We start from the raw sequence: 14665 nt of genomic DNA, 5'->3' as shown, positions 1-14665 counted from the left end.
TGTTCACTCATTCTGACAGCTTTGATTAATGTATTTGTAATATGTCTTCTCTGCAATTTGTTGATTCAAGGGCAAGAGAGAGAAAATTTTGATGTTTTATGTGTTTTTCTCAAACTTTTTAAATTTGTGGTCCATAATGTATGGTGTCAAAAGTTGCACTTTTGATATAAAATGAAAACATGATATGAAAACATCTTTTATCTGCATCCTTGCACCAAATCGTTGTTTCTTAGGTTAATACAACAGATGTATGAGCTTTATCATTCACTTTCACTCCTATTTTCATATTCCTAATCCATTTATAATTTTCGTTTTCCATGAGAGTATAATGTTTTCTTTTCCATTGTGAGATGCACTGATTGGGTACATTCTACTGTGCACTGAAATAGTGCAGACATAAGATAATGCATGTACTTTAAATAAAGGAAAAGAAAAAAAAACATTTATTTGGCCAAAGGGATGATAGATGTCAGCACTGAAGATCTGCTATTTATCTTGAACAAGTTGACTTGGTAGGAGTAGTGATTGACATAAAACCCAAATCAAGTATATTCAATTGGAGCATCAGGATAATTTATACAAGAATCGAGTATACTCATTAGGAGCAGTTAAAGACTGGAGTATTACCTGTGCCAGTTGTGTCTAGTTTTGAACTTATTATATAGCTAGAAGGCATCTAGCTATATATATTAATACTCCAGTTAAAGACTGGAGTATTACCTGTGCCAGTTGTGTCTAGTTTTGAACTTAATATATAGCTAGAAGGCATCTAGCTATATATATTAATACTCCAGTTAAAGACTGGAGTATTACCTGTGCCAGTTTTGTCTAGTTTTGAACTTAATATATAGCTAGAAGGCACCTAGCTATATATATTAATACTCCAGTTAAAGACTGGAGTATTACCTGTGCCAGTTTTGTCTAGTTTTGAACTTAATATATAGCTAGAAGGCATCTAGCTATATATATTAATACTCAGTTAAAGACTGGGTATTACCTGTGCCAGTTGTGTCTAGTTTTGAACTTAATATATAGCTAGAAGGCATCTAGCTATATATATTAATACTCCAGTTAAAGACTGGAGTATTACCTGTGCCAGTTTTGTCTAGTTTTGAACTTAATATATAGCTAGAAGGCATCTAGCTATATATATTAATACTCCAGTTAAAGACTGGAGTATTACCTGTGCCAGTTTTGTCTAGTTTTGAACTTAATATATAGCTAGAAGGCATCTAGCTATATATATAATACTCAGTTAAAGACTGGAGTATTACCTGTGCCAGTTTTGTCTAGTTTTGAACTTATTATATAGCTAGAAGGCATCTAGCTATATATATTAATACTCCAGTTAAAGACTGGAGTATTACCTGTGCCAGTTGTGTCTAGTTTTGAACTTAATATATAGCTAGAAGGCATCTAGCTATATATATTAATACTCCAGTTAAAGACTGGAGTATTACCTGTGCCAGTTTTGTCTAGTTTTGAACTTAATATATAGCTAGAAGGCATCTAGCTATATATATTAATACTCCAGTTAAAGACTGTAGTATTACCTGTGCCAGTTGTGTCTAGTTTTGAACTTATTATATAGCTAGAAGGCATCTAGTCAAAACCACTCAGTGCCAATTAATAATAAATAATGAGATTGATTGTTATGTTCAAATGCCTGCATGGCTGAAAGAGTAAGCATATTAGATAATAGTTAAATCTGTAAATTATGAGATCGAATCCTAAGTGCCACATCAAGTCGTACCAAACTTGGAAGAAATAACAGCAAGTCCTTGTAAACTTTTATGTGAAACACCACTTTTTGTAAACGTTTTTCACCTGAACTCCAGTATTATGAAACGTAGAATTAAAGAATCCTCTTAACTGTATAGCATTGACAACTTGGCATATAATAGTTTTTTTAATATAGATTTAAAATTCTAGTGGTTTTAAGATATGGAATTTAACAAGCAAAATTATACGTAGCATTATATATACTTTTAACAGGAATGGTCTTTAATAGCAGAAGTGAAGTGTTCATGGATTATCCTTAATGTATTTGGTAGTAGTGTTATATGATCATTCCTTGTTATAAAGTTTTTTGTATGGGTTTTATATAAAGTTTGTAGCCTAGCTTTAACTTTGTTTTCTACCTTCAAAGGTATAACTACTCCTTTTTAATACGTGTGTGACATTACATCAGTATAACACTTGTAGTAACTTAAGTACCATCATTCTTTACTACTGTAATACAGTTTTTAGTGATAAGAAAATGTTGTGGTGCTGTATAGCTCAGCTGGAATAAATACTCTGGTACTGAGCATGTAGTGCTGTAACACATGTAACCCAGCTAGTCATACAAGTTTTTCTAAAAGCATTTGTAATTGAACTTTATGATCTTTGGTACTGTAAAACAGCCAACTTTGTGAGAAATTGTATTCTGTATGTGATGCTGTTACAAAGTGACTCTTATGATCTCTGGTATTCAGCACATAGTAATGTAATCCAGCCAATACTTACAAGTCCTATTATCAAACATGTACTGCTATAACATGGCTGACCTTACAGGCTTTAGTTTTGGGTAAAAACTTAAATTTGTGTCCCTACTACACTTGCTTAATGTAATAAATCTTTTTACACACACTTATGTAAGACTGTAATCCCTAATTGATATGATTATTTTATTAGACAAGTGGTACAAAGGGATTCATCATCCTGCTAACACACAAACTAAGTCACTGTACTTGGTTGATGGAGGTCTGACCTTTAACCTTCCTTTCCCCTTGTTGTTAAGACCTTCCAGAAAAGTGAAAATTTATCTGACTTTTGACTTCAGTGGACGACCTTCTGACGACACGTATCCATTTAAGGTAAGAAATAAACTTGTTAACTTCAGAAACGCCTTGTTATGTTGAATCTGAATTGTATGTCTTTCTTGAGAAATCATGGAAAACCTAACATCATACAATAAGACACAAATACAGTTTCTACAGTTTTTTTGTTAAAAGTCTGCTTCAATTAATATTTATTGAAATAACTGTGTTAAAGAAAACTGATATGTAAGAGAGAATTCACAATTGATTACACTAGCAAAAGAAAATTTTTCTTTAATTATTACTTCTGAAAAATGTTTGCTCACTATTTTAATAACTCTCAAATTGTATTAAAGTGACAAATTCAAAAATTAATTATAGTACTTTATAATGTATTAGAGGAAAATAAAATGAGATCCATTTTCCAAAATGTACACAAGACATTATATAACATAGAATCAAAATACTTCACATTAACATATTGTGACACTAATTTAGGCATTCAACTTTCTTTCTACATCTGTAATGCAATGGGTTAAGTAAAATATAGCTAAACTATTTTGAAAATGTAATGTAAGTAATGTGAATGCATTGTTTCCACTACATATTTGTCAACAGTTTACATACCTCATGCAGGTAGAGATTAAAATGGGTATTTATACTAAACCAATTTAAAACATACGGGTTGAGTTGCTAGTTTCAGCACCTAAGACTTCTGTGTGATCAGACTCTTTAAACAGATGCTTGGAAACCATCATTCTGATACAATAGTTGGATTATGAAAGGCAAGCAGGAAGTAGTAGTGTGCTTCATCCAGGAAAGTTTCACAAGTCTTTTGCAATAGAAGCTATATTGTAGGGATACTGTTAAGATCCAAGGTCATCATATGGAGCATTATCACCTGGGGCTATTATCCTAATCATTTAAATGATAAACAAAAGTACTCATCTCCAGTGATGCTAAAAGTTCAAGTTAATCTATCAGTTTAAATCATTTCATAGACTTTAAATGAAGGTTAATCATGGTTCATTCCTGGTTTCTCTGAAAGCCAAATCAATAATTACTCTCTGCTCACTGCAAAGAGTAAGTATTGAGCACTTCAGCCATGCTGAAAGCTGCCCAGTAATAATGTATGGTAAACCCACATTTTTATTCTTTAAGTTGCACCTCATTTTGAAATGTGAATCATATTGTGACTAATTCCTAACAGTTTAATGTAGAATATTTTACTTATAGAATAAAATTTGGCATCAACATTATTCATGGTTGTTCCTGTATCATTTCTAAAGCGAATGTTGAGCTTACCTGCATGTGCAACTTTTCATCAAATATTGTAGTTTTATCAACACTAAAAAAGAAATGTTTAACACATCATGACATTGCGTAATATTGTACAATGGACAAAAATACTTCTGAGAGAGCAAATTATTAGTGTAATTAACCTGTGGATGATAAACTGTTTAGTAACTGGTACTCCTATAATACACAAAAGCTACTTAATTTAGCATAGCTAGGTTCATATCTTACAAGTAACCTTTTGTAAACAAACTTATTTATACTTTGACTATTTCTCTAGGACTAATCAAGTCAAAATTAGCAGTCAGAGAATGATGTCTTGTGGCTTAATGCTTAATTTCCAATTCATATTCCCTTTTAAATTAACAGAATAAAATTGGTGCAGGATACGTGTCAAGTGTTATATATTTTAATAAAGAAAATGTAAGCTAATAACACAAATTAGCATGTTAATATTAATACTGCCACTTCTAAATTAATAACAGACTACTGTATGTCAGTCCAAGTAAAATGATGCTCTGTGGTATAATTTTTAGACAAACGCAAACTAACGTGGCAGGGGTTTAGTTTAGAGAGAGAGAAATCGTAAGAATTCTCTCTCCAACTGGGGTGTTCAGGAACGTTGTGGTTCCTCTTCGTCCCCTTTCGTGAAAGGTTATTAGGTTTAGTTTTATTTATTTATTTATTAAATAATTTTTGACTCTTTTTTTCGGGTGAAGGAGGTCATAAAATTCTTAGACATTTACTTTTTCTAAACCTTAAATAAGGACCTTACTAGAATGTCAGTGGTTCTAGAATTATTACCTATTGAAATTTTGTAGGTATAACAAATAAGACTTTAAGTAGGCCTTGTTAGGAAAGTTTTAAAAGAATCTGTAATATATAATACAGGGCTTGCTACTCACAATATAATATAATTAGTTAATATTAGCTAGGCACTGTTTTTTAAGCTGTGGGGTAGATTTAATGTTATGGTGAGTAGTGATAACTAGCTGCCTTCCCTCTAGTCTTACACTTCTAAATTATGAACAGCTAATGCAGATAGCCCTCGTGTAGCTTTGCACAAAATTAAAAAAAAATCATTGTAAGTAAATATGTGTAGAACTATACCAGGCTTCTCATGGTTTCTAGCAAATAGTGTAAGTGTAATAAACAATACATTGGGGAAACTTAGTGCCATGTAGAGTAGGTTCAAAGAACATCAAAAAGATATTAAAAAGTATACTATAAATGTATCAGCTATAGATTTTTCATGTTCTGTTCAGGAAAATAAATATATAATACAGTCATGTACTGAATTGTGATTTGTTTAATGACAAAAACAGAACTTCTACTTTCTATTCATTTTTCATGAAAATATGCCTTAGGTTTCAAAGTAGCATATTTGAAAATGTTTTATAATCTTAAATAAATCCAGGTATAAAGGAGCCTATTTTAAGGTGAATTGAATAATTATATATTTCTTGGATGTATAATTAAACTATTTTATGTTCATTTGTTTTATGTTTATCACATAACGTATATTTACAAAACTAGGAACTGTTACAATCTGAACAATGGGCTCAAAGAAATGACTTTCTGTTCCCACCTATTAAAGATCGTGTTAAGCAGTTGATTAAAGAACCAATGAGAGAATGCTATGTCTTTGATGATCCAGATAACACTTCTTGTCCCATTATCATTCATTTTCCTCTAGTAAACATAAATTTTCGGAAATTCAAGCAACCAGGTAAGTTAGCAAGCTTGATAAAAAGTTAGAAAATATTGTGTAATATTTTACTTCATAATCTGAAATACAGAAATAAAACAAAAGTATTCATAATGATTCATCTTCTTCACTGTGTATATAGAAAAAATGTTGCTGAGAAATGTTTTGATTATCTTACCTAAACTTGTCCACTAGGTCATGCTGTAAGTTCGAAAATGTTGGTCACAAACTATAACTTGACAACCCACAAGGAGCTTTATTTCACATATGTGAAGTAATTTGTCTTAGAATGTTGGCACAACAAACATGTCTGTATTAAAAGTTTAATGTGGGTTTACCTTGAATTTCAAAAGCTCTATCACTCAAGGATGGCAACATATAAGAGCATTTACAAAAGATTTTAGTTTGTGTAATTTGCTTAAACCAAATTAACTTGTTTCTGTATTTTGGTTATCTGTGCATCACCAATTATTGTCATCTAATTGTATATTAGTGCAGTTGTTGTCCATCTTACCTGTGTGTCATTCTGTCTGAATCTAGACGTATATTCTTGTGTGTGCTTAGTCTTTGGGTAAAGTAAGATTATATTTGCAGGTAGAATCTTCCACAATTAGGATTTGTTTATTCCAGTTGTTGTTTCTTTAAAGTTTCTTAATTTTTAAAATCTTTGGATATAGAGTGGTAAAATTCGTTTATTAAAGATGGTATTTTTAATAAGAAATTTCTTTACTGTTTCAATGATTACAGGTATATTTGTAACTCTTGTTTTTCAAACATGAATTTTGGGGGAAATAACATTACAATATTTTAAGAAATAATTTTACTATTTTGTATTATTACAGGACTTGTGCGAGAGACAGATGAAGAAATACAGTTTGCAGATTTTGATGTTTTCAGTAATCCAGATACTCCATATAGCATCTACAATTTTTGTTATACACACTACAATTTTGACAGGCTTTCCAAGCTGATGGAATTCAACCTTTTAAACAATCTCCAGACCATCAAAGATGTTGTAAAAAAGGTAATGACAAGAAGACAGCAGAATTCAAACCTCATCTTATCTGAAGCAAAAATGGTGAAATAATTAAAAAGTACAAGGAATGATTTTGAATTAACCAATCCAGTCTTTCATTAGTCTTCTTAAAATTGTTTAATTGCACTGTTTTTATTCCAATATCATTTTAATTGTCACAAATTTAATTTTAAAAAATGGTGATTTCTTTTTTCTTTTCTTTTTACATCATGCTAAACATTTTAGAAAATAAACCAAAATTGTAAATTTACTGCTTGCTTTATTTTTGCACCAGATTGATGGTGTTCTCATAATTTTTTTATGAGACAAAAGCCTGTCTGTTTGTTGTGACTGCTACACACTGGTTGGTAACATGTTTCAAAGGATGTAAATCATATTCAGTTCTCACTATGCCTATTTGTTGAAGTAGCATATTTGGTGATTTCATTTAATAGTTTTTCGTCCACACAAATCAAGCAGATAAATTGTTTTAATGTTTCATCCTTAGGAGAAGAATATTACTTTATCTAGATAAGTTTATTTATTGATGAGGATAATAAACATCAGTTTCAATAAAAATAACTGCTAGCATAGGGAAGATGTTACTTCATATAAATATTTTTTTTATCCTCAATTCAAAATAGCACAGCAATTATTACAGTTCCTTTTAACTTTTTACAATGTCTGAACATTGTTATTGTGTCTTTGAATGATATTAAGATGAAATTACACACAATATATCCTGTGTAATTTTTTCAGTAGCTTCCTGTTCTGCACTTATTGTGGTGAATTAGCCAAACTGTAAGTAGTAACTAAAACTACCATTCCACAATAACTTAAAATGATGTAAGACAGTAGCATCTGAGTTTAAAGCTTGTCTGAAGTCATTAAGATAATTATTTTCTAGAACTAAACACTTAGACATTTCAGTGACACCTAATTATATTCTGCACAATTGTTGCTCAGATGGTTAATAGGTGGTCTTAATGCTTAAATGCATTTCCCTACCTTTATTTTTTGTGTAGGAGATGAACTTTCCAAGAAAATTTTTTCCCATAAATTATATAAACAAAATTATGATTTTCATTGTGTTTTAAAATTATTAGTCTTAAGTGATTTAAAGTGCAAATGTATATTAGTATTGTTAGACATTTTGACAGTAGTGCCCTCTAAGCTTTTAAGACTTAAATTTGATTGTGAATTGAGATTGAGGATTCAATTCGTTAGCTAGGGCTCCAATCTGAGATTTTTTTAAATCTACAACACTTCCAGTAAACTATATACTGGAACCTACACATATTTAAGTACATTATATCTTGTTTCTAGAAATATTTACTTGTATATTCATTACTGATTGTGTTTAGAAGAACTCTACATAAATAAACCACTTTTTATTTGGTATAAAATTTAATTATAGTGTGATTTATTGATTACTACAATGCTATTTTTGTTCATCTAATGTTTACTACGTGGTTCATGATTACTATTTTACTTGGAGCTGCTTTACTATCCCACCGATGAATGTTACAGAAGAGCAGCAATTAAATATATCAGTGTTATATTTTTACTACTGTTATAAGAATTATGTACAAAGTATTTTTCTCCTTTAAATATTGAGTTGCTTTTTAATACATATTTTCTAAAAGTTTTTATAATGAACATTGAGAGAATTTTTTTTACATTTATTTGTTCTATTCAAGAAATTGTGTTGCCTATCAGCAGTTCTTTTGTGTAAGGATAGATAAGCTACTTTTAATTTCCGTAATATATAAAATATTGTGAGAATGATGAACATGGTATATTCTGACAGTTGCAATGACTTGTAAGATGACTAACAAGACTACATTTCACTTATGGAATTTCTCCACTGAACATGTTGCGATGCAGTGAAGAAGTGTACACATATTGTCAGTTAAGGTGCATTTCCATTTAACTAAATTAGTTAAATGACTATTTTTAATAATGTTTGAAGTTTTGTTGTAAAAATTAGCAGTTGAGTGAAATTATTTAATTATTATAAAAGAATTTCTTTCATTTGATAAACATAAATGAATATTATATTTACTACTTCTTCAGATATAAACTTTGTTTTGTGAACCTATTTGTGGGTGATGTTTGCATATTTAAAAAGTTTTGTACAGTGTTTTGGTACACAATCTGTTAAACAACCATGATTTTATTGCAACTTGACCTTTCACATATACGTTAACTTTCAAATATTTGATACTTCATTCTCTGACTGGAGACTTTAGTGATATGTTTTCAAACTTAGATGATTTTTTTTTTACAATATTTAGCTTTAGTTTTTTTTTCTTAGTTATATACAATGTTCCTTTCATGAATGTCACTTTAATGTTCCACAAATGTATGTGAGACTCAAGCTATTCTCGACTTTACATTTTGAAATCAGTTTTTGTTTTGAATGAAAGGAGAAAAGATTATAAACTATTTAGACAAATAGCTGTAGTGTAAATACAATTTTCCTTTGATTAATGTCACTTTAATGTTTCACAAATGTATGTGAGACTCAAGCTATTCTCGACTTTACATTTTGAAATCAGTTTTTGTTTTGAATGAAAGGAGAAAAGATTATAAACTATTTAGACAAATAGCTGTAGTGTAAGTTCTTTAAGACATGTACAGCAATTACAGGAAATGGGATGAAATGTTCCATAGGCTTAGTTTTAATTTGTGAAGAGATGTGTTGCTTGAACTGTAGCAATACATAACACGCAAGCTTCAAATATATAACTTAATACTTATCACAAGTTTTTCTCCTAAACAAGAATTGATATGCAAGTGTTGTGAAACTACGTATTTCAATACTCATAGTTTTAATGCATGACTATTGATCCAAGAATTGCTTTTTTCCTTGTGTAATAACATCTTTAAACAATAGAATAATAAAATGACCTGAATATGTTGAATGTTTGCCTTGAATAAAGTTTAGAAGTTTTTAACTGACACATTCAGAGAGAATATATACAAATTTCTTTGAAAGTAAAAATTAGATTTAGATTTTTCATATACGATCATTAATTAAATATGCATCAATAATATTAGTTGTGATAAGTACTTTGTTTAATATAATTTAAATTTTACCAATTACTTTCCTACGCTTTAGTTTTTCAGATACTCTAACATATTAGAGATACAAATTTTATTTACTTACACTAAAGAATTTATATTAATGTGTGGCTGTAGAAAATAAAAACAATTGGTGGTATTATGGGATAGAATATGTTACTTGCATATAGAAATAAAGTTAATTCTGAATAAATCTCTTTAAAACTAATGATGAAACTTTACTAGATTTTTATTATACAATTGACACTAATACAAAGATGTTTAAATTCATATGGTAAAATGCTTAGTTAATAAGAAAGCAGCATATGATAACTGTTGTCATATATGTTTGAAATGAAAGGGGCCCAGCATGGCCATGTGGGTTAAGGCATTCAACTCCTAATCTGAGAGTCGCAGGTTTGAATGTAGGTGTGGTCGTTGGCAAGCACAATAATGTGCAGTCATTGGTTAGTAATGATACAACACTGTTCTTTAGGTTATGCAATACCTCTAATAGAAGAATAAACAAAATTAGAAGTTCACCTTACCATCTTCAACAAGGATAATTCTTCATCCACAGTGTTGTACTCTGAATCTGATTGTACATTAAAAAAGAAAAACGACACAAACATCCTTGGAAGTCTAACACAAATAGTTAAGTGTTACTTTGAAGATGTTATGTTAGGATACGTCAAACATTTGAGTTTGTGAAGTACAAAGTGAGAAAAGCACCTGTAGGAAAGCTAATTTATTATTGTATTTAAATGTCAATGTTAAACTGTTTAATAACTCCCATAATAATACTTAATTTTGGGTAAATTAGCCCTTATGCTTTAGGAAATAGTGCCACTTATATGTAATTCAAATGTATTCTAGAAGAGAAATGAATTTACATAACTTTGAGTACTGGTTGTAAAATTCTCTAAACTGTATCTACCAAATAACTGAGTTGTGAAGAATTATATAAGAGTTTAAGTTCATATGAAAGTAATGAATGGTAAAAAGGCTCAGAAAACAATTCATTTTATGTTGTGTAAATAATTTAGATGTTGTCACGATAATTGCATGTACATAGTTTTCAATTTTTATTTCTGTTAAGAGATCAGTAATCAAAACAGTTAAGTTTTGAGTATGTTATAACAATCTAATTGTTTGTTAGTTGCAAAATGCATGAAATCACAATTAAATGATCAGGTGCTGAAAGCTTTTAACTGATGGACTAAATACAAGAAAACACTCGTGTTTTAGTTTTGAAAATAAATGTAATTTAAACAAGACTGACAGGTGCCTGTAATTATATAGAATCTTCACCAAATGTTATTGTGTATGATGTTTTTGTCTTTGACTTAGGCAAAGGTTTCTACACAAAACACTGCCTACTTTAAAACTTTAGATGGATGTTTCAATAGTAGAAAGTTTGTTTCATATCTTCAATTAAAATGTAGGTATATATGTTTGTGCACAGTATTAAACTGAACAACCAACTAAAAACAGGTGACACACTCCAAAAATGTATTTTCTAGAATTTATTACATTCCATATATTTTTATAAATTGTCCATCAACATCATTTCATACTATCACATTCAACTAGTTACACAATGTTTATGGCACCGTGGAGGCGGAAAATTGAAACTATATCATCTCAATGATGCAAAAAAACTAAACATAATAAACTAAAGATTTAAGAATAAGATACAAGACCACATGATTGGCTTTATCACTGATCTATAATATTATGCTAAGTAACATGATTGGTCATCTTATGACAGAGAACATGTGTTTAGCCAATAGAATTTCATAATAATGAATTTAATTTATGGTAGCTTTAATTTTAAAATATAGTTACATGCATAAGCTATCTCACTTCAGTAAAGAAGTTTTGAATATAAGATAACAAGGTATTAGATAGTTGCTTAAACAAGTGCATGTGTTTTATGTACACAAAGATAGTGCTAGTTCTGAAGCATCAATTTATAGAAATTATGAAAAGATAATATACCTTCAGCTGTTTGAAAGTTCAAAAGGTTCCAGGTTTTATTTAATAGTTGTAAACTATTTATTAACAATGAGAGCAAATCAATTTTCGTACATAAGAGATATAGTACAAAGAAACAAGAACACAAAAAGACAATTTGTAAACTGGCATTTAAAATCATTACCTAAATTTCATTAGTAAATGCAACAGTTTCACTTCAGTTTCTGTGTAAGAAACTTGTTATATGAATTTTGTCACAATTAAAGTTTTAAACACAGGTAAAAACAAACTTATAATAACTAATTCTACATTATTTATTCTTTTAAACAACTACAAAATAATGGCATAATAAACCTTGCTGAATAAAGACTTCCAGTAATAACTATTACTAGAGTTAAACATTTGTTTTTCATATTACAGACACTCATAGAGGAGGTGGGAATAAACTTATTATACGGTTAGTACTAAAGAATGCATTATGAAAACAACTTAATTACTGTTTATTTCAGAGTAACTGTCAAAAATTATGTTATAAATGAAAAAAAACTGTAAAGACCTAGCACACCTTGTCCTTGTAAGATCTTCTAGAGTTCATCATTTTTAGATATTGTAATTTGGAATGAAAGAAAATAAATCCATAAGATTTTATTTCAACGTTTATAATAAAAGCTTCTTTCTGTAAGGTGTGAAAAGCCCAAGTATATTATACTTATTTAAAATAATTAATATCTCTAAAAGGGTTGTCTTTCTTTGGTACGATGACAGGTCAGCCTTGTATGCAAGTAATATTTTATGATATCATCGTACGCTACAAATTTAGCAAAACATTATTTTCAGTAATATCTTGAAACTAATTAAATTGCAAGTAGCAATGGCAATAATTATATGAAGGAAAATAAGTTGTACAAAAGGGACATCTAGTGATAACAAATATAAACTAGACTTAAAAAATAAATATTCTTTTCACTGGTTGATATTAATATGATTAAACATATAACAACTCATAACAGTATAAAACAAATGCACTTTTCTTCTAAATGTAGTATAATAAAATTCATGGTTCAAATGTACATTAAAAATATTTTTTTAATTTCTAGTGACTAATAAGGAATACATGAGGAACTCTCATCAATTTAAAACTAACAGTAATAATTACAAAAACCAAAAAGTCTGTTTTTAGAAGCAAGAAAAACCTAGTTTCTCTGCCCTACATAATTTTTTAGTAATTTTGAATAAATAACATGAAATAAAAACTTAACTTCCACTAAGTGGTACTACACAAAGTAAAGTGTAAACTCTGGTGGCTGGAATGACTATTTTTATCTTATAAATCTAAAGAACATTATGATTTTGTGTGATATAACAAAGTGATAAATGACTCAAAAGTTTCAACAGATCTTAGAAGTGTATGTTTATCATAACTATGGAGGTTTTCAATAATTAATAATTAAGCCATAACTCATTGCAACCTATCATATTATAGTTTACTTACATTTGGTGCAAAAAACATGACAAAATGAAAATAAAGGTATTCTAATGAAAGGATAGATCTATATAAAGACTTGAAACTAAACCTCGCTGAAGAGCCCTGTGATTTATCAGGTGTTACATCTGAGTGACTGCTGCTAAAACTATGACACCTCAATTCCAAACTGACACAATTGTCACTAGTTCCAGTAAACTTCTTATTGTTTTCAATACAAACACAACCCACTCTTTTCATCAAAATATCCTGACTGTTAAACTAAAGGTTTCACACAAAAACCACAGTGTTTGGATTAAATAATGACAAATGAAGAAGCATCAAACTTGAGCAATCATAAAAATAAAGTGCCATAGTATCTGTGCACATTTTGTTAACACTTATTATCTAAGTTGATATTAAACAGTTGTTGAACTGGCTAGATAATCACGTGTACTGAAAGCTATGCCAAACCACACTCATTGTGAGACTGAAGGAGATATATCTGTTCTGAAAAAGATCTTCAGTTCAACAGTATCATCGATTTACATCAGATGGTGAGTCTATGGTTACAGAGCATGCCATAATACATTATTTTGTTCAGAGCCAATGTATATGCTCACATATGATTTTGAAATGCATCTTCAAATGCCATAATAAAATTTGTTTTAGTCTGAAACACTGAAACTAATATATCTGAATAATTATATAAATAAATTTGGAATAGCTATATTAAAGACACTTATTTTTGCAGCATCTTTTAGTGTATTTCAAAATTCCTAATTTTACATAAATCAAATGTATATTAACTGAATACTTGGATCCCAGGATGTTTGGTCTGATAGTGTACCTTCAAGCATGTTAATGGTATTGTATGCCACACTGGTAAAGTTTCTTTAACACTGGAAGCCAAATATGTCATTCAAGTTTAATAACTTGGACTAAATTTCAGGATCATCGGTGTCATTTCCTTCTAAGAGTAACCTACTCTCAGTTTTGTTTCTATGCCTTAAAGAGAGAAAACTAAAGTAAAAAATAATAATAAAGAAACAACAGAAAAATAAATAATTAGGTGTTACAGAAAGAAATAAAAGATCTATTACAAAACCAAACTTCAAACAATGCTTTACACCTTGTAAAACAAGTTTCACACAATACCTTACCTTTTAAAATAAGCCACATCATTCTTTGTTTAACAAAACAAGTTTCACACAATGTATTTCCACACTGTTCAAATTATAAAAGTTCCAGATAAACAACCTTAAATGAAGTTAGGACGTTACTGCAGTAATTAACGTTTTAATGTCTATACACACATGCAGGAAAATAATCCTGAAACT

General features: G+C 29.5%; 2 protein-coding genes across 7 annotated transcripts in view; one reads left to right on the top strand and one right to left on the bottom strand.

Moving 5' to 3' along the window:
• LOC143242658 (cytosolic phospholipase A2-like) overlaps positions 1-9744 on the top strand; it is a 76350-nt gene extending 66606 nt beyond the window's left edge. For all 6 annotated transcript variants that reach the window (XM_076486138.1, XM_076486137.1, XM_076486141.1 and 3 more), the window contains 3 exons: positions 2677-2858; positions 5634-5826; positions 6648-9744. In XM_076486138.1, the coding sequence (XP_076342253.1) occupies positions 2677-2858; positions 5634-5826; positions 6648-6892 (620 nt within the window). In that variant the 3' untranslated portion in view covers positions 6893-9744. The remainder of the gene's footprint in view (positions 1-2676; positions 2859-5633; positions 5827-6647) is intronic.
• Positions 9745-11397: 1653 nt separating this feature from the next.
• The window catches only part of LOC143242672 (solute carrier family 53 member 1-like), a 41322-nt gene continuing 38054 nt past the window's right edge, over positions 11398-14665 (bottom strand). The window contains exon 16 of the mRNA XM_076486152.1: positions 11398-14333. Within this exon, the coding sequence (XP_076342267.1) occupies positions 14267-14333 (67 nt within the window). The 3' untranslated portion in view covers positions 11398-14266. The remainder of the gene's footprint in view (positions 14334-14665) is intronic.

The sequence above is a fragment of the Tachypleus tridentatus genome, chromosome 2, assembly GCF_004210375.1.
Source record: "Tachypleus tridentatus isolate NWPU-2018 chromosome 2, ASM421037v1, whole genome shotgun sequence".
NCBI classification, from domain to species: Eukaryota; Metazoa; Arthropoda; class Merostomata; order Xiphosura; family Limulidae; genus Tachypleus; species Tachypleus tridentatus.
Note: the sequence above shows the minus strand (reverse complement) of the source record. Positions and strands in the feature narration are given on the sequence as shown.